This window comes from Procambarus clarkii, chromosome 45, assembly GCF_040958095.1.
Source record: "Procambarus clarkii isolate CNS0578487 chromosome 45, FALCON_Pclarkii_2.0, whole genome shotgun sequence".
Classification (NCBI taxonomy): Eukaryota; Metazoa; Arthropoda; class Malacostraca; order Decapoda; family Cambaridae; genus Procambarus; species Procambarus clarkii.
The window spans coordinates 2518176-2539021 of record NC_091194.1 but is presented as its reverse complement, the minus strand read 5'-3'; the positions used below and the strand labels follow the sequence as shown (position 1 = coordinate 2539021).

Below are 20846 nucleotides of genomic sequence, written 5' to 3'. Positions count from 1 at the left end.
CCTTTTCCTACAGCTACTCTTAAATCATTCAGTGTAACCATCACTTCTTTCCTTGCGCATTCCTTGATTGTCATGGCTGCACTGTATACCCCCTCACTACCAATGGGAAAATTGTGGCACTGTACTTGTCCTTGGCTGTGTTCTCATGCCTTGCACATTTCTGTCACATACCTGTTGATGATTCCGAGAATCAATGTCTCTGGGGCCAGATCTCTGGCCAGGACCTCCTGGTTGATGGTCTGATCAATCAGGCTGTTCAATGTGGCTGCTCCCAGCCTGATGTGAGAGTTACAGCCTGATTGATCAGGTATCATTTGATGGTGTTTGGCAAGTTCTCTTTTAAACACTGAGAGGTCGACCAGTTATGGGGAACTCTTCCTCTACAAGTATGTGTAGTGAAAGAGTTGAAAAAATCTTGGACCTTTCATGTTGATCAAATTCTCTTTCAGCATCCCAAATGCACCTTTGCTTTTCAATGGGGCTTTTTGCATATCCTGCCATATCATATTAGACATCTCAGATGCATTAGGTGACACTTGCTCAATCAAATCTGTTCCCTGCCTGGATTCGAACTGGGATTCCCAATTACAAGTCAAGAATAAACCCAACTGTACTATTGAGGCCCTAAACTTATTTATGAAGGCCTAACTATTGTTTCTTCTGAAAACAGGGTATCCAACCAGGCAGGATATCTTGAAGAAGCTGTAATATTTCAATTCAATTTCTTTGTTATACCCATGCCATGGGCAGTGGTGGAAAGGGTTACAGAGGCACATAATGGGTTCAGGAACTGAACCCATAGTTCATTTAACTAGGCAAATGAAAATCTTTTAAAGCTAATTACACAATTGTTAATGCTACATTCACACACACACACACACACACATATATTATTATAATATATATATGTACAAGTATAATCATTTACATAAATACATATACTGTAAAAAGATTGATTTGTACCAGTATATCACAAGTGAGTCAATAAGAGGCTTACAACAGTCAGTATACAAGGCACTTTACATCTATGGTGAGTCACAGTTACTAGTCTTGTTCCAAACCCACCCAACTGGGCAGCAGCTTTACAGTCATGTGCAGGCTGCACCTACAGTAAGCACATTTTTTTGGATACTTCGCTAAGATTCCCGGCAGTACGTCATATGAATGAAGTATACTTACTCATTTCTTGGACTACATTGATGGTGTTATCTCTGAATTCTGCGATTTTTTCACATTCCAATATACAGTATAATGACGCAAAGTATGCGACTAGTCCTGCTGACAGAGTATACATTTAGTCAAATCTACATCAACAGATGTTGCAAACTCCCAGCGGTACTTGTAGCCGAGCCTAAGCCTAGCAGTAGTAACATCTTTCAAGTCTGCTAACTTTATTGGATGACCCATAGATGTGAGGTTCTTCATGCATAATAGAATGATGATAAATGGAGCAACTGGTGTGAATTTCACTTTGCCTCAAGTTTACAAGATTTTGTTGATGTTCCCGGAATATTATTGCCCTCAGGCTGCTCAAAGGCAGTCCAAGATGGTAATCAATTCCCTCTTTATGAGCAAAAGTTTTGGCTAACTTGTCAGTTCTATCCAGCGTTCGGAGACCAATATGGGAAGGAATCCACAGGAGACAGACTCCGACTCCATCATTGATTATTTCATTATATCCGTGTCTAACTGTAATAACTACACCAGTCTGCCAACCAGGAGGCCAAAACCGGGGCACAGGAACATTGATCCTCTGAACCATCTCACGGTAAGGCAGCATCTTGGCAGAAGTATCAAAGCATTATACAGTATTAATTTACTTAGTGTCCAATCTTAAAAACCTACAAGGGACTTATCTTGATTCCATTTCCCTGATCAGATGCCACAAACAGATTGTTGCCACCATGGAGAAACACTGAAAAGAAAAAGGAAGTTGCAAATTTGAAATACTATCTTAGTAGTTTAACAAATGATTCCTAGAGGAAGTGTTCAACCATTGTCTTCAAATAAAAGCAGCAACCTTGTTATTGCTCAAGAGTAGCTTTAAGGTACTGTATGTGCAAAAATCATAACTGACAAAGTGTGATCAACCCATCCTCTTACCTAATACATCACATGTTTTATGGAATATATAAATTCATTAAAAATGCAACATATTGTATTATTACAAATTAAAGCAATGTGCAGTAATAATGTAATTGCATTTTTGAAGCACTGATACATTAGGTGGGATGTTTTGGCTGGTACACTTCTGGTTAGTTAAAATGGTTGCAGTCTTATGGAGTGGCAGATGAAGAGAATGGGCTGTGGGTAAGTGACAAGAGCTAACCTGGAAGAGGCAGATGCTGAGACTGATGCCGGTGATCCATCCTGTTAGTATCTCCAGGTACTGAGATAACACTTCTCCACAAGAGTATTTAAACTGGTTACCTGTTATCTGTCAAGGAAATGCCAATGAGATCAGCAGAAAATCAATATATAAAAGTTAAGAAAAGAGGGCAAAACATCCTACAGGGATTCATTGCAATGACAACTGACCATATAAAAATACAAAACAGTAGACTAAACTGTGGTCCATGGGTCCACACAATGTAACATTTTTTACATACACATTCATTATATTAGTACTGAAATGGTTTTTCTGGGAAGATCCCCCCCCCATCAGCAGCTACCCAAACTTAAGCCACAATTTGTGGGGGTATGTGGGGCACCCCCACCCCATTCACACACACCTTAGCTGCAGTGGTGCTGGTTTGTGGGGGAATGGACACCCCCACACACATTGGGGCAGTAGTGGTCCCCCAATGTGTGGGGCAATGACCACCCCCCTCCACACTGGGGCAGCAGTGGCCCCCAGTGTGTGGGGCAATGACCCTCCTCCCCCACACTGGGGCAGCAGTGGCCCCCAGTGTGTGGGGCAATGACCCCCCTCCCCCACACTGGGGCAGCAGTGGCACACAGTGAAGGGGGGGGGGATGGACACCCCCCTACACAGGGGCAGCAGTGTCCCCCAGTTTGGGGGGGGGGTGATGGACACCCCCCTAAACAGGGGCAGCAGTGTCCCCCAGTGTGGGGGGATGGAACCCCCACCCTACACTGGGGCAGATGTGGCCCCCCAGTGTGTGGGGGGAGGGGATGGACACTGGGGCTGCAGTGGCCCCAGTATGTGGGGGAAGGAGGGGGGACACTGGGGCTGCAATGGCCCCAGAGTCCATGTATTAATACAAGATGTCACCTAAACCTCTGGTTACAACAGATGTGCTATACTCACCTGGTCACGACAGGTGTCTGGGACAGGCAGGTGAATAGTGCTGTAGTCATCGGCAGAGTAGCCTCCGCAGCACCCAATCTGTGGACCAAATTATTCTTATGAAGTATTTTGCTTCTAAGAAATGCATGTTACAGTGGTTATTTCTGTAGGTACAGTAGTGTAAATGTTACTGTATATAAAAACCACTAATTATACAAACATTTATACATAATTTAAAATAATTTAGTTTTCAGTGTTATATTTTATCAAAACACTTGGTGACATGAATAGTAGATGTTAGTTAGAATATTATTGAGTAAGGATGAAAGTACAGTACAATTAATTAATATAAATATATGCACAATTAAAAAATCACCTGGTTTTGTTTACTTTCATGTTTCAAAGCAGCCATCTGAGAATTTTGATTAATTTTGTACAAATTTGTATTGATATTATTTAATTATTCATTCATTAATGCTATGGACACTGTTGTACTTATGTACAATAAAAAAAAAGCCATGATTTTTATTTACTTTCAAGAGCTACTGAAAGAACACGAACCCAGGACAAAGCAAGCATTTCAAAACTCCAAACGCACATCTTACCACTAAGTCATGGGGACTGCACAATATACTGTGACTATTTGTGATTTGTGAATCATAAGTACAACTGTTTTCAGTTCAGCATTGGTGAATTTTGCCCTTATACAGATTAGCCCATTATAAATTAACTGTAATTTATGCAAATAAAAAGCTACAGGATGAGAGCTATGCTTTTTGTTTTCCATCTTCCCAGTAATGTTATATGATGCTTTGAAACTACCGACTTTGTTGGCATCCACCGCCTTCTCACTTAACTTGTCTCAACCAGCTACCACTGCAACAGAAAACTGTCTAATATTTTTTTTGCACCTTGGTTTCTTTAGCTTGAATTTACGACTTGTTCTTGTGTATCCAATCCGATGCACTTCCATTAATAACTACACATTTGTGTCCAAAGCCTATAATACATACTTGCATTTACTTTTATTTGATGTATTCAATGATTAAACAAAATACAAACCTGGAAACAATTTGGTAAATTATGGAAAAATCACTTCTACTGTCATGGTTTCATTATGGATATTAAAACTATTAAAGGAAATACAGAAGATTTCTTGAATGTGAATGACTTTTCTGAAAATCATGTTGGGAATTTAGCTACAGTGTGACCCTGATTGTCATAGTTAATCAGTACTTGTGGCCCTTTGGTTAACTAAAATTCTGGATAATTTTAGACAATTGTGGTGCAATATTTGTTTTTTGATGTGGGAATCTTTTTTTAATAGATATGGTAAAAGTGTGCTAAAAGTACTTGCACTGGATTGGCATTTTAATGGGAATGAATCAATGTATATGTAAGAAATTCTGAAATTGGTTTGGTTTAAATGACTTTCATCCACTGCCGAGTAATGACTTGGGCTAGTCAAGGTGGACTCTCATTTGCAAGACATGCATGTGTTCTATCTTAACAGTTAACCTGAGAATTCATAAAAAGTGAGCATCCGAATAATAAGGAAACCACTATGTTTGATAAGCCTCTACATATTGGTTGTTCTATTATAGTGCAAAATAGTTATTTTCATGAGTTCGTCAACAACTACACTTAAGCTCCTCATTGTTCATTATAAAGATCAACGAATCATTTTGAATTACTTAATAAAGAACTTTATTTGAATGCAGTACTCTATTCTAGAGTCTGTCAGGCTCGGCAGTTATGTTTGTCTATATTTAGTGCTGTTAGTCCTTAATGATCACAAATATAGATGTTAGAAATGTCTTGCATGCTACTAATCTAGCAGTTGAAGCATCTTACACAGAAAATAATTTTAATCAAAGATTAACACCAAATCTCGATATGATTCAAATTTTCTAATGCAAACGTCAATGCAAAGTTATTTAAATATCTTTGTTTCCTTCACTATAAGTTACTTTTCCAGTACTACAGAATAAATAAGCAGAAATATTGTTTCCCATTGTAACTCTGTAGCCAAGAAAATGCTGGTAAACTCACATTTTCTTGGATGATGTCAACGGACCTTCTGGCTGCTACATCCCACTGGTACTGGTGAATGAGGCTCCTCATGGAGTCCTGGATGAACGGTAAGAGATGGGAGTCCTCCAGGCCATTGTCCAGCAGGAATGCCGACGCCGCTAGCAGTAGGATGAAGATGATCACCGTCATCACCATATACTGTTGTATTCATGGCATCATTAGGTGGGGAAAATGTATATTAGTATAATTGTATCTGATAAGTATTTGCCTCTGGTAATTTGGGCACAGCCTTAGTCTGTAGCTAAGGAGGCTGCAACGATCCAATTATGGGCCTTCTGTCCTCGACAGTGGACAGAAGGCCCTGTCGAGGACAGGGCCTTCTAATACATATTATATCCTGAGTATGCATGTATTAAAAGTATGATGCCCATAAGTCTGTATTCAGTCAAGTAGAGCTCCATCAACCCACTTTCACGCTAAGCTCATTCAATCTGTGGTTGGCGCCATAGGGCATGGTGATCTACATTCGGCTCCTAATAGATAAGTTTGACCCCTGAGTGGGGCAGGAATGGTTGGGCATGTTTCCTTTCATCTGATGCATCTGTTTGCTTAACAGTAAACAGGAGCTGTAATTAAGAGCAAGTTGTAGGTTGCATCCTGGAGCTGGTCAATACAGAAGTTGACCCAAAGGAACCTTAGAGTAAGTACAGGCTTCCTGTCCCCAACAATGTAATTTATCCCACCAAGCACCATACCTCATCACCACACAAGTCTTACACCAGCTTTCAATATCATCTAATACCAAATACGGTACTCACCGCAAAAAGTAGGAATTTACATCTTTTGAAGGCACCACAGCCAGCAAGGAAGGAGGTTATCATGATAAGGATGGCGCTCACCATGAAGACAGTGTTGGCATTCCAATAGTAGAATATGGAGAGTCCTTCTATGTAGTCACCCATCTCGTTTCTGAAGCGAACCCACAGCGTCAGAGCAAACAAGGCTGAGGCTGCAATCTAAATTGAATTGTAACATTAATAACCATAATATTATATTGCATATTAATGTTATTGTTATTGATATTAATATATATTAAATGACAATAATAATAATAATAATATAATAATTTTTATTTGCAGGAAGCTACAATGCGTTGATGAGATTCAAGTTCAAGTTCAAGTATGTTTATTGAGATGAGCAATAAATACATCTCAAAGGGATAGAGTAGCTTAGGCTATTTCTATCCCCCTCTACTTCAAGTCCCTCAAGGGGCGCACAAATGCAGTGAGCACAAATAGACAAATAACATTACAAGAATCCCATTAACATTGCAGGTTAATATAGTAAGTACAGCATATAATTGTTACACTCTTGGGGCAAAATTCTTGTAGCTCCTCAGTATACTGTCTATCATACCATTATCACACATACAATTTGATGTGGTACACTATTTATTTCCTTATTTCTATAGTTTTCAATAAATTGACACTCTAATACATAATGTTCTAAAGTGTGGGCGTGCGGCATACTACATAATTTACACTCCTTATCTTTTGATGAGATTACATAAGATTGGTATTTTAACATTCATGCAAAGCCACTAACACGCATAGCATTTTAGCAAGGATCAACATATCAGGTAAGATGAAAAGGTACATTGTAGCAGGGTTTTATATCAACAAATAACTACAATGTAAGTTAAGAGGTGATTACACTAGTAAGGATATATGTCTTAAGTACTGTACTAATATTGGGAAAGCGGGTAGTACAAGATACAGTGCGAGTTTGAAGCTTATTAATGAATATTAATACGATAACGTGAATATTAATAAAGTCTCATCCACACTTCCATGGAAATAAACATATAATTCACCTTGGCTCTAGGAGACTCAAAGAGGACCCTACGCGTGTGAGGGCGTAGGGTCCTATACCCTACTCTATCGACTGGGCTATTGAGTAGTCTTAATAAGGAAAGATTCCAAAAGCAACTACTGCTGCCAAGCTTTATTTTTTTTTACTTTCCCTGACTCCAGCCCCAGACAGACATAGACTATCTTTTTTGTATTGATTAGATCCATGAACAAACAACATACAGTGTATACCAACAACTCTAAAAGTCTAAAGGACAAAACTGCCAACCTTTTAGAACAGAGGACTCAACCTTTCGGAAATTATGAACCCCCAATTTAGAGACAAGTTAGTACTGTAAAATTAAATTGTCAAAATAATAATAATAATGTTTATTCAGGTAAAAGTACATACATACAAAATGAGTTACAAGCAGAATGTTGGATTACTAGAGAGAGCGCTAGTATACTCTATGTCTAAGGCCACTAATACACCCAGTATTTTCGGGCAAAAAAAAGTGCTGTAAGCCCAGAAAGCTACAGAGCATTGTTATAGATTATTCAAGAGTTCCTAGATGTCATTCAGGAACTAGCTCAGAATGACTTCATCGAGGATATTAAAGGACACGACTCAAAAGAAACATTGGGAGAAAATTTCCCTTTCCATTTTGGCTCCCAAATTCCTGCTCCTGAAATAACAAATGCCACAAGGATAGGTTATATTTGATAACCTTTATAAATAGCATACTAATTAGCTCTCTCCAATGGTTGTAAAATGTGATGGTGGAAATCTGATTAAAGACATTCTCTTCTGGAGATCGAAGAAGCACAATTGGCCTGTTTAGTGGCAGCATTTAAAAGATTCATATTAATATTTGCCTGATGGCCACTAACACACTAATGGCCTCAACGGGGACAGAAAGCTGGCGGCTTCTAAAAGGTCTCCACATTTGTCCCGATGTTTTTTTCAAGCTGGCTTTAATTTTCAACAGAGTTTTGTCATTTACGATTTCGCCGGGTACGCGGTTCTATGGGTTTATAACCCCAGTAGGTGCAAAAGGAAATCCTGTTTTCTGTCCTACATTGTGGTCTGTCAAGCTTAAAACCATTGCTCCTGGTTTGCGTTACATCTGACCTTTTGAATAAATTGTCTGGGGCAACTTCTACCAAACTGTTCAATATTTTAAAAGTTTCGAAGCGATCCACCTTGTTATGTCTGGTTTGCAGTGTTGCTAGCCCTGTGGCCCTCAACCTTTCCTGGTATGAGTCAATTAGTTCTGGAATTATTTTTGTTGACCGGTGTTGAACATTCTCCAAACCAGGTATGTCTTTCTGATGATGAGATCTCTATGCTTGGATACAATAATCCAATATGTCTAGGAATCCAGCAAAACACTGCCTTCTTTAAATTAAGACGAGTTACAGTATCATCTAAAGAAGGCAGCTAGTCTAGAAGACTATTTAGCAAAGAAGCACAGATAATATGGCATCTCAATAATAGCTTCAAGCTCAAGCACCAATATAGAATAGAAAACAAAAGATTTTTTTTCACCAATAGAGTTATCTGCCCATGGAACCGCCTATCCCAAAAATCTCATTACTGCAGTTAAAAAATCCAACTGGAAAATATCCTTAGGAAAAATGGAGGGTGGGTGACCTTTGACGGAATTTTACAATTTGGAGGATACTGATCCAGACAACTTCTCCAAAAGATAAATCGTAACAAACAAGGAACAACGGTTTCAAGCTCAAGCCACAATGTAGGACAGAAAACAGGAGATGCTTTTTGACCCACAGGGTAATAAATCCTACGAAAGGCCTACCCATCGAAGTCGTAGATGAAAAAAAAATTCTGAATTTCAAAATGCAACTCATCAGGACAAATGGGGGGTGTGGGGAGGTCGGACCTTTGACAAGCCGACGGCTTCCTGTCCTCGTCGACACCACTCGAGAGATGGTGGCACTTAGGTAAGTTCAGGTAAATACTTTGTAAGAAATGAGTCGTTTAGAAATTCACCTAAACTAACGGCGAAATATCAAATCATTTTGTCAATAAAATTCTGTATACTGTAATAACCAAGCCTACAAATATTATGGAATCTTTTTCCTAAAATAACTTTATTCCACCGTACAAAGTTACATTATTTAACATACATATTACTGTTCCATAAGTAGTTCTGTTAGCAGCAATGCCATAAGTATGGTGTACTTGGATACTTTTTAATAATCATTGTCAAACTCTCACTGGGTGATAGAGATCTGGTTTACACCATAATTGAGCCTTAGTAATGCTCTGCGCTACCGCTCACAGGACGAGTTTTGGGTGTACAGTAAACTAGCGCTCACAGGACGAATATAGGGTGCACAATTAACTAATAGGTCCCCACCCACTACACAAAAACTTGACAGACAACTTGCAACGAGGATACTCACGAAGAATATAGTGTTGAAGATGTACAAGATATACTGCAGTATCTCCACGTGTTGATCCAAACTGCTGATAACCTTCCTGTGCGCCATCTTGCTTTTCAACCCTTGTAAGGAGCCCTTCAACGCTCTTCAAATTACTCGTCTCGAGATATTCTTCGTCCCCCGTGACGCATGCAGACGTCCACTACAAGAATAATAATTATCGATTTAGAACCATATTAATCGATGGATTGTTTCAAGCTTAGGTTAGATATATGAACGCGTTTGTGCGAATATAAATGGGAACTGCCTCTTATGGGTCAATAGCCCTTCTGCAGTTACCAAAATTCTTTTCTTAATAGACCAACAAATTGTTCCGTGAGGATGGTCGTATGCTGAGGACTAGCGGTAACGCGGACAAGGTACATATGTCACTACAGTAGATACGACGAGGCTGTTCCATTAACCGCCTTACAGCTTAGATAAGCAACACTAACTTTTTTAGATTTAGCTACTAAAAAAGTTCCGAGTAGTACGGGCTACGGACTTACCTGGCACAGGCGCGGGGCTGTAACTGTAATACAAACGGACAACTAGGCTTTTATGTGTGTCAAGTCCCTCGCCGCGGCGACCAGTGGCACCTCCACCGTTGGCACTATACTCTCATGCCTATAACATGTTACTGAAATCCTCCTGTGATACTTGGCACCTGTCTTGTGTTATCAGGAGAAATGGACTTGATATCTTGTGGAAACACTGCGAAAGAAAATTTTAAATTCTTTCTGTTCTATGTAGGCTATAATAATAGGTTACTATATGCAATATATAAATAATTCAATAGTAAATGTTACACGCTTAGGATTACAATGAATAGTCAAAGGAGTCAGCTGTTGAGTTGCAGCCTGAGGAAGGTCAGTAATTTGGCCAAGGGAAAAAAAAGGCCTATGAATAAGCCTAACAGGCTTCATATCCAATAATGGGAAGACCCAATTTTATTATAAACAGCGATTCCAGGTGAACAGTAATTTTGTATATTTGATAACGTTAAATGAAATATATTTACATTTACCTGTGTTAAGTAAATGTAAGGTAATGAAAAACTTAATGAAATGAAAAATGTAATAGAAAAAATTTAAAATGTACATTTACCCAAATAAATGTAAGGTAATGAAAGTAGATCTAGTTGATATCACACCGAACCTGTCGTCTCCTGAAGCCCACATCAAAAGATCATCATCAACGGTTTATGCGAGGCTGCTAACATCAGAACTGCCTTTAGAAACCTGTGTAAGGAATCATTTAGAACCTTATATACCACATATGTAAGACCATTACTGGAGTATATGCGACTCCCGTCTTAGTACCTTGTCAAACATAAGACGAAGCTGGAGAAGATTCAAAGGTCTGCCACTAGAAAAGTCCCAGAACTAAAATTACGTGGAAAATCCGCTTGAACTGCACCTCACGTAGCTGAAAGACAGAAGAGTTCGGGACCGTGTACAAAATCTTCAGGGAAATTGACCAGATAGATAAGGACATTATTTAACACGGGTGGTACAGTTACAAGAGGACACACGTGGAAACTGAGTACCAAATGAGCCACAGACACATCAGAAAGAACTTCATGATCAAATTTCATAGGATCAATTTTATAGTATGACTGCCGAATTCCTTGTCCGAAACTCTGGAAGGAATCGCACCGCGATCAGTACATCAGTGTCAGAGTAGTTAGTAAATGTTATGTATTAGGCAGTGATGTAGTGGAGGCAGACTCGGTACACAGCTTCAAATGTAGATATGATAGAGCTCAATAAGCTCAGGAACCTGTACACCAGTTGATTAACGGATGGGAGGCGGGACCAAAGAGCCGAAGCTCAACACCCCACAAGCACAAGTAGACGAGTACAACTAAATGAGTATAGCCTAGGTATATTGTGAGTTGCGACTCGCAACTGATACTCGAAAATTTATCGGAATGCTTCGCTGACGACCTCTATTCCCAGCCCGTCCTCCAAACAAAAGACCCAAAAGTGATTCCATGCACCCGCCAACCTCCCTGTTTATAAATGAAAAACGGTTTACACACGACTCACAACTGGTGATGTTCGAACATCCGTATTTCGCTTCCAGTAGATAAACGACATATGAGATTAAGGAACAAGTAGTGTATTGTGAAGACAAATAACAAACAGCAGCTCTACTCTGACTGTAATATCTCCATTGCTCAAACAAGTATGTATTAGCGAGAAGACCTACCATTAATATATAATGACTTACTGTAAATATATATCTCTTGAAACCGAACATTTTCTGTAACTAGCTGACATTGTAATTATAAGGAGCGAAGGATAGATGAAATTGTTTATGTGATAATCTACGTTGAGGTCTGATACACACCTTTTGTGCCCTCTGTAATGCTTTTGGCGCTACAGCTCACAGGATGAGTATGGGGTGCACAGTAAACTAGCCGCCTCCGGCAGCAACAATCAAAAGTTACACTCCACTTCCTCGTACTCTCAGATAGGTAGAATACTTTCTCTCCTGTGACCTCCCCCCCCCCCCCCCTCCCTACAGCCACGTTCTCGCCTGTCTAAAACAAAATATCTGAACATCAAAACATCTAAAACAAAATACTGTGGATCAAGAAAGAAAATTTACAATAGCTATTAGAGAATACCACAATATATACTGGGTAGGAAAGATCCCAAATGAAACAACCTTGAATTCCATTATCAGTATTTTGATTAAATGTGATTAGTGGCTAGCAGATACGTTAAAAAAAACTGCGAGTTTTCACGAAGTACGACTTATCAGGTAGACAGTGATTATTTTATACGGATGTTATAAATTTTATAATTTAACTATTATAATTATATATCCAGATGTTAGTTTTAGGAATTTTGCTCTCCTAGAGACAGGTGCGAAGAGGCACTTTTATGGGAGTTGACATCTTGCTGTTTTATGTTCTCTGCGCCATCAGATTTACCCCGCTTTTTGGTGTAATACAAATAAGTTTACTTTAGTCCTGAACTAAACAGTGTATACAAGTATACTCGCGCGAGTATACTTGCTGCTTGGCCAGTAGGCTATTGTGGTTGACTTACCAAGATTCCTGAGGTTGATAAGCATTAAGACCAAAGTCACTGCATTATGAACATTTTTTTTGTTGCATCTGTTGCAAGAGCAAGGCAACCTTGACCCAGTCATCGTCTCTTATCAATTTATGCACTTTGAAGTAAATTGCCGTCTTCCCAATATTTCTGGTTATCAATAATCACCGAGGATGATATTAACCTGTGAGAGGCTGAGATACTTGACCCACTCCCCCTGCTCCACCACGGTGGGGTTGGGGGCTGGTGTGACTTTGAACCCCTCCACACCACCACCATGGTGGGGGTTAGCTCACCCGTGTGACTCTGGAGGCCCCTCAACCATAACACCCCCAACACCATGGTGAGGTCTGAGGGCTGGCTAGTGTGACAGATCGCAATAGGACAATTTACCTAGTACGGTAAAGAGAGGGATGTAAAGCGTTCGTTGATACAAGCATTAACATATGATCTTTCCGGTGAAAGGGGAGCTGTATTCTATATATATATTTGTAAAGAGCAAAGAGTTAAAAAAATACGAGAAGCCTGGACATTTTTGTACAGTCAGTTTACTACTGTACTAGGATAAAATACAGTCTACAGCTGTATTAGGATACAAGAGACACTGGCAAGCACATTGACAAAGCTTGGACAACGCAGCCCTTAAACATACGTGAGTGCGTATGTATGTAGGGGGTGTATGGAGGCCCTGTCCGACACTTATCGGGTCTACGGCGCAACTACTGGTGATAAGACGTACCACCAGCTGTGATTCTCCAGCAAGATGTCTGATGTAGTGTTGTATCACGTCAAGGAGAAGCAGGGTTGGGTCCAGGGTCCGACACACACGGCGGGAGGAGGGGCAGGGACGACGCACACGGCGGCGGATATTGAGGTTAAAAATTCTCAACATACTACTCGGAAGTTGTAAACTGCTCTAACCTTAAATAAGCCAAAACCAAAAGGCCCATTTCTTCGATTATAAATAACATAATTACTTAACATAACAGCCTGTCCAACTTAAATGAAGTTGCCGACACAAAAACAACATTTAAGTTCCTATAATTTTAGGAACTACAAACTCCGGTGGAAGTAGACCGAATCAAGAGGCTCCTGCTTGAGTCGTTAACAATCCACGTAAGAACTTAAATGTTAATTAACCCAGTTAATCAACACTATTTATAAGCTCAAGAAGCGGACTTTCCAAATTTCTACTGAATTAGCAGCCAGCTGTTAGTAGAATTTGATTCATCTGACTTTGAATTAGCGAATAATACTTTCAGCTATCTAGTTTTGAATAGGCTTATGGTTACCAAACTTACCATAGATCATAATGATCACGTTTTGAGAAACAATTAACATCCCAATAATCACGAGAAACATTAACATTTGCTGACTGTTTTGCGAGGAAAAACTATTCTTCTTATTTTATAAGTATGCAGTAAACTAGGCTTCCATGGAGCTTAAATATAGACAGTCTCTTAACTTGTAAATAGAAGTATAGGTAAGAGAACAATTCTAACAATGTCACAGGAGGGCAACAAATGCAGTGCGGTCTGCTGCATGATGCGAGGAGGACGTGTTGCTCCGCATCTTCGTGTTTGCACGTGGCTGCTGCAGCTAGATGTTGTGAATTTGTTCTCGACTGTTGCAGTGATACAGTGCCTTTGTGTATCGAGGAAATGGCTGAGGCGGTCTGCCTAGGTGATGGAAGATCCTGTACTGGGCCTGGAGAGTTTGACAGTGGGGATGGCAGACAGGATGATACTAGGCCGTATCAAGCAGTAGTAAACAGATATAAACGGAGAAATATTCAAAGACAGCGAGACGAAGACAGTGAGGAGGAAATAACAAAGAGACCAAAAAATGAAGACATGCTCAGCAGGACGCGGGAGATGCAGACTAATGGAAGGAAGAGGCTGTTGTTCCCTACAGCATGTCAACTGAATTTCCATCAAAAGCTGGAGTGGACGGTTCGTTTGGCTAAGGAGTTTTTTGAATATGAACCACTATTCAAGGAGGGTCTTCACCGGCCCTATATAACAGTTGGGACAGAGGAGGCCGTGGAACACCTAACGAAGGATGGGTTTGAGAATATTGTGATGGTTACTCCGGAAAAAGGTATGATGTACACCAAGGTCATAGTGTTTAAGTATCCAACTTATTTGGATCCTGATTATCTATTGCTCAACAATGATAGTGTTATTTGGGCAAAGAGGAACAGTGTTCGTGGTGAAAAACAAAGCCAGGTTGTTGCCTTGGTAAAGGGTGAGGCTCCAGAAAGAATTTTTGTGCAAGGACTAGGCTACAGGAAAGTTGTAAAATACATTGAGGAGCCCATATTATGCATGAAGTGTTCTCGTTGGGGACATATGGCTTGGAAATGCCAGTTTGACTCCAGGTGTCGGTACTGTGGTAAGAAACACGACTCTCGAGAGTGTAGAGTCAAGATTAAAAACGGTGAAAAAATCGTCCCATCTTGTTGCAATTGTCGAGGAAGCCACAATGCTGGTTCCTATCTATGTCGCATGAAGCCTCATCTGAGAGACTCGAGGACGGGTGCTACAAGCAGGATAGATGTATCCTCGAAGGAAGGAAAGATTGTGCAGCAGGAACATGGAGGAAACAGTTGGAAGCCAATGACAGCGCCTATGAACAATGTGTGGGAGAAAGGAACAGAGACAATTAAGGCGAGCCTAGGGAAAGTAGGAAATGCAGCTGAAAAAATTAAACCTTGTGGAAACAAGGTTCAGGTCAATATAGTGAACTCTGAGGTTGGTACTCAAATATTGGAATATCTAAAAAAACTAGAAAAGAGGATTGAGGCATTAGAAAAATTAACTATGGGGGGTAGACGGGGTGAAGATGGTGGTGAAACAGGACGTGAAGTGGAAAGTGAAACAGGACGTGAAATGGAAAGTGAAACAGGACGTGAAATGGAAAGTGAAACAGGACGTGAAATGGAAAGCCAAACAGGACGTGAAATGGAAAGCCAAACAGGACGTGAAATGGAAAGTCAAACAGGACGTGAAATGAAAAGCCAAACAGGACGTGAAATGGAAAGTGAAACAGGACGTGAAATGGAAAGTGAAACAGGACGTGAAATGGAAAGTCAAACAGGACGTGAAATGGAAAGTGAAATAGGACGTGAAGTGGAAAGTGAAACAGGACGTGAAATGTGCGTTGAAGAAAGTAAGGAAGAACATGACGTATTGATGATAGAGGATAGTCAGGAAAATGAACTTTCTAGTAGTGTTAGCGTTCAACCTTCTGTAGTGACAAATGTCGAAACAAAGGTTAAAGTAAAACGGTATAGAGAAATAAGAAAGAAATTAGATATGAATAAGATCACCTTTGATGCTAGTAGCTGTTGTGCAAATGAGGAGAAAGCAGAAATGTTACAGTGTTGGGAGAGTCTGTCTGAGAAAATCTCGTATCTCATGGAATGTGACAGACAGGGCAAAGGTAGTTTTATTAAATCATGGATGAAAGTAGAGTGAGAATATTATCTTGGAGCGTTAATGGGTTAAAATCTAGTGCGGTGGATGTACACTATTATACTCTTAGATAGTACTATATTAACCTGATATGTTACATGGGATTCTTGTATTTGTACTCACTGAATTTGTGCGCCCCTTGAGGGACTTGAAGTATGGGAAGGGGTAGAAATAGCCTAAGCTAATCTTTGATTTTTTTTTTTTTAACTTGTCTCAATAAACCTACTTGAACTTGGAAGACCATTATGTATTAAAGTGTCAAATTATGGATAACCATAGAAATAAGGAAATAAGTAGTGTACCACTTCAAATTGTTTGGATGTGTGATAATGATATGATAGACAGAATACTTAGGAACTACAAGAATTTTGCCCCAATGATTGTAACACTTACTATATTAATATGCAATGTTAAATGTTGTATTGTGATTTGTGTATCTGTACTCACTGAATTTGTGCGCCCCTTGAGGGACTTGAAGTAGAGGGGGGTAGAAATAGCCTAAGCTACTCTATCCCTTTGAGATGTATTTTTTTCTTGTCTCAATAAACATACTTGAACTTGAATGTATATATGCTGGCCAATATTGTATAAATGTATGGCAACGTCTGAGGCTGAAAATGTGGTAGAAGCAAGAGTTAATTTTGGGTGGTCAATACATGTAACTTAGCCAGACGTTTTCCAATTTCCTATTTCGATGATAGGGGGCAGGACCTCGGGAATAGGTCACATTGCTATAACACAAGCCACGCGCAATCTTGTTTCATTTATAAATATACTGTAAATATACATACACTAGATTATTAATATTCATAGTTTTGGAGACGTTGATTAACACAAATTAAAGCGCTCAAGTAATTATTTAATTTTCCCTTCGTGCTTAAACGTTTTCACACTAAATTATTTATGTTGTTTTATGAAACTGTCAGGAAGACAAAGTGAAGGAATGAAACATGGAAATATGAAGATATCAAAAGTCAAGAAACATTAGGCTAAAGGCAAGTGCATCAAAATTGTCTTATGAGAGAGAACAATTATGCTTTTATTAATCAATGTTTCCATTATTATTATTATTATTTACAACAGAACATAATTAGAAGAATTTTGCCATATGGACAATCACTCTAACATTGCACAGAATTATTTAATGTTATTCAAGGTGATCTAATTCTTTTCAGTCCTCGTTGTAATTTAAAAAAATACTTCAAATACGTAGAAACGTATCCCTCCTCTCTGTGTATATTTATGTATTTATTTATTTATACATATACAAGAGGATACATTGAGTTTATGAGTGTACATAGCATTGGTATTTTTACATTCTTGTAAAACCACTAACACGCATAGAGTTTCAGTACATACACTGACTGTGAACTGACTTGTCCAGAGTCAAGTTAAGGACTAACCTATACCAGCAGACTGGTCAAGGCTTGCGTCATGAGCTTGCGTCAACCACTTAAAAGGTTGATAGAACTCAAGTACAACACTCAGACATTAATTATCTAGCTAAAGCGGTTTGATACATTGCTTCATACAGCAGCTCGAGGTAGGTGTCGAGAGCCCAGTCAAGGTCGACCTCTTGAAGAGGTCGGTCCGCGGAACAGGGAGGTACCAAAGAAAGTGAGAGAGATATGGAAGATGAAAGGGCAGGTGCCATGGGAGACGGGAGGAGTGTGCCAAGTGCCACGTGTGCCACAAGATATCGTGTCAGATCTGCCGGGAAGCAGTTTGAGAGAGATTGGTTGTATTGTTGCCAACTGTACCAAGCGTGTTCTACTTATCTCTCAGGATGTCTGACGTCTTCTGTTTCCAAGTGTAGACGTGCCCGCAACCACCCCCCCCCTCCCCACCAACCCCCAGCAGCGTGCCCATAACTCCTACCCCTTCCCCACACACAGCGTGCCCACGACCCCCCCCTATACACAGCGTGCCCATAACCTCTCCCCTCTACACACAGCATGCCCACAACCCCTCCCCCTACACACAGCATGCCCACAACCCCTCCCCCCCCCACACACACAGCATGCCCACAACATCTCCCCCTTATGGAACATGTTCTATGGAACATCCAATAAAATCATCAGACTTCTAGATGTTACTACTGCTCGGCTTAGACTCGGTTACAAGTATCTCTGGGAATTTTCATTATCTGTTGATGTAGACCTGACCAAAATATCCCCAGTTTGCTAACTGTAGGTAGTAATCGAGTGACTGTAACCTATCCACCACCGCCCACTGGATGGGGGGCGGTGTGCAGGACAAACATACCAATTGTGACTTGCTTTCCACATATGTCAGTTGCTTAATTTAGAAACTGTACTTGTGGTCGGTCTCGAGCCCATTGTTGATGTGACGATGTGCATTGAATTTTGTAACTAGCTCATCAAGATTGTAACTTACTTACCTAAATGAATTGTGGGGTTCAGTCCCTGATCCCATTATGTGCCTCTGTAACCCTTGCCACTACCACCCACGAGATGGGTATGGGGTGCAAAATAAATGAACTAAAATCTTAGGCTTGGCCCACTCCACCCCAGAACCTCGTTTGCCCACCCCACCCCTTTCTGGCCCACCCCAGAACCTCCTTGGCCCACCCCAGATGGTTGAACTTCACTCCCCTGAGGACCACACCCATCTTCAAGACACGTCCCAATAAAAACTGGAGCAGCGAGAATGTTATTCTACAAAAAGTAAACAGACTGTTTTGCAAGACGTTCAGGCCACAGCCCTTACCCCCACCCCCAGAGGTAGGAAAAGGCAGAAAACACGACCCTGAAATTCCTGAATGTTTAATTCATTACGTCGGGGAGGGGTGGGGGGTGGGGGACAGGCAGCCAGTGTATATGTACATGTTAGGCTTATATCGAGGTCCCCCCCCCATAACCCCCAAAGTCGAGTTACTGACCCAGGATGCAACCCCACAACAGGCTGACTAACTCCTGGGTCCCTGCTTGCTAGTAATAATAATAATAATAAATAAATTAAATAAATGTTTATTCAGGTAAAAGTACATACATACAAGATGAATTAGAAACAGAATGTTGGATTTCTAGATAAGAGCTAGTACATACTATGCCTAAAGTCACTAATACGCTCAGTGTTTCAGGCAAGCAATTTAGTAAGCATTAAGTAGGCACCCAGGAGTTATAGTCTGTTGTGACCTTGCATACTGGGGAGGGTCAGTAATTCGACCCGAGGGGGGGGGGGTCTCGATATCGACATATACTGTGTGTATAGACATGGTGTCAGTCCCCCGACCACCCTTCCCTCTTGTTATCAAAGCTAACAAGGCTTGACTATGGAACCAGACGTCTGTTACGATACCCCATAGACAACTTTAATTCTCAAATTGATAACCAGTTTTATCATTGATAATGATATCGTCAATCTTTGACTATTTATATAACTGATTATTACTAGTTTTTATTATTTTTTTTGGCCGAAACGATGGGCGTATTAGTGGCTATAGATATAGTATATACTAGCACTATCTAGAACTCCAACATTCTGCTTGTAACTCATTTTGTTTGTATGTATTTTTACCTAAATAAAATTATTATTATTACAACTGGTATATCAGGGTCGGGAAAACCGCAGGTGTTTTATCTAAGTTTTCCATTCGACTTTCAATATTTTCTTTACGATTAAATAATTAATTGCGTCATTCATTCATTGTGTAAAGGAGAGACTTAATTCTCGAGACGGTCACAAGACCTACTGCAGAGGTCCTAGAAATAATATTACTACCGCCCTAATACATGAAGAGAGCTGGTCGGACGGTGCAAGTGGACTTGAGGGTGATTGGACTTGACACGAACATTGAAAAGAACCTCTGCCTGCGTTTTCCCTCCGTAAAAATCAAATTTTGCCTAACCGTACTATCCCAAGCAACCCACCTAACCTAACTTTGACAAACAATCAAACCTAGCGTATGTAAATACTAAATCAAGCTCAGGATGACGTCTATTGAACCTAAGACAGTTCAGCTTGGGATTATAGTTCTTTCTAACACTCTTTTGTCATCGTTCATCAGAGTTCAATACAGTGTACAATAGCTGTTTGGCCCTTTCAAGTCATGAGGAATAAATTGAAATGGATCTCGATGGAGATACTTCATAATAATATGAGGAATAACATTAAGAAATATATCAAGCAGAAAATATTAGTCTACCCCAAGTGAACTTTCAGTTCCAACTACTATACATAACCGTGTTATGGTCAAATCTTACACACATACCGTCAAAATATATATTATCCACTTACCATATGACAGTATGGAGAGGTTTAGCCGCTGCAGTCAATATTAATTGCCTCAACATTACAAATTCACAATAGATTATCAAACACTTCAAGCGGTTGTATATTAAACACATTGTCGAGAAAACTGCAATGAATACCTAAGTTTGAAAAAATTATTAATAAATATAATTATTTTATAAAAAATAATTAGATGTAACTATGAAAAATTTAATTTTACTTATTATAACTTGTAAAAGTTAGTAAATAATTGTTAACAACTTTTAAAAAAATCAAAGATTTACAAACAAATATGAAAACAAAGTTAATAAAAACAATGAAATAGAAATGATTATTATAATAATTTACTCTGGTCCTATGCCGCTAGTTAAAGGGGAAACAAAAATATAAAAACAGATATCCACCTGTGTGACTAAATATTTTAACAAAAAAAGATCAAAGAAGCAATATAATTATATTTTGTTAC

General features: G+C 39.7%; 1 protein-coding gene across 5 annotated transcripts; it reads right to left on the bottom strand.

Annotated features, from left to right (window-relative positions):
• Nucleotides 1-828: 828 nt before the first annotated feature.
• LOC123769889 (tetraspanin-2A) lies at nucleotides 829-20405 on the bottom strand. Of its 5 annotated transcripts, none has more exons than XM_069301154.1 (7): nucleotides 20387-20405; nucleotides 9565-9745; nucleotides 6103-6300; nucleotides 5303-5482; nucleotides 3272-3349; nucleotides 2330-2437; nucleotides 829-1915 (listed from the first exon to the last, which is right to left on the bottom strand). In XM_069301154.1, exons 2-7 carry the CDS (start codon nucleotides 9649-9651, stop codon nucleotides 1853-1855), a joined length of 714 nt encoding a protein of 237 aa, XP_069157255.1. In that variant the 5' UTR covers nucleotides 9652-9745; nucleotides 20387-20405; the 3' UTR covers nucleotides 829-1852. The 5 variants fall into 5 exon arrangements, with proteins under 5 accessions (XP_069157255.1, XP_045617276.1, XP_045617277.1 ...); XM_045761320.2 differs by lacking the exon at nucleotides 20387-20405 and adding an exon at nucleotides 10092-10239; XM_045761321.2 differs by lacking the exon at nucleotides 20387-20405 and adding an exon at nucleotides 9883-10073.
• Between the last annotated feature and the right edge of the window lie 441 nt (nucleotides 20406-20846).

Coding starts and splice junctions, on each gene's coding strand:
- LOC123769889 (XM_069301154.1), bottom strand. CDS start 9,651: ATGGCGCACAGGAAGGTTATCAGCAGTTTGGATCAACACGTGGAGATA. Junction 6,301..9,564: donor TCTTCAACACTATATTCTTC/GTGAGTATCCTC, acceptor AATTCAATTTAG/ATTGCAGCCTCAGCCTTGTT. Junction 3,350..5,302: donor TTGACATCATCCAAGAAAAT/GTGAGTTTACCA, acceptor TTTGGTCCACAG/ATTGGGTGCTGCGGAGGCTA.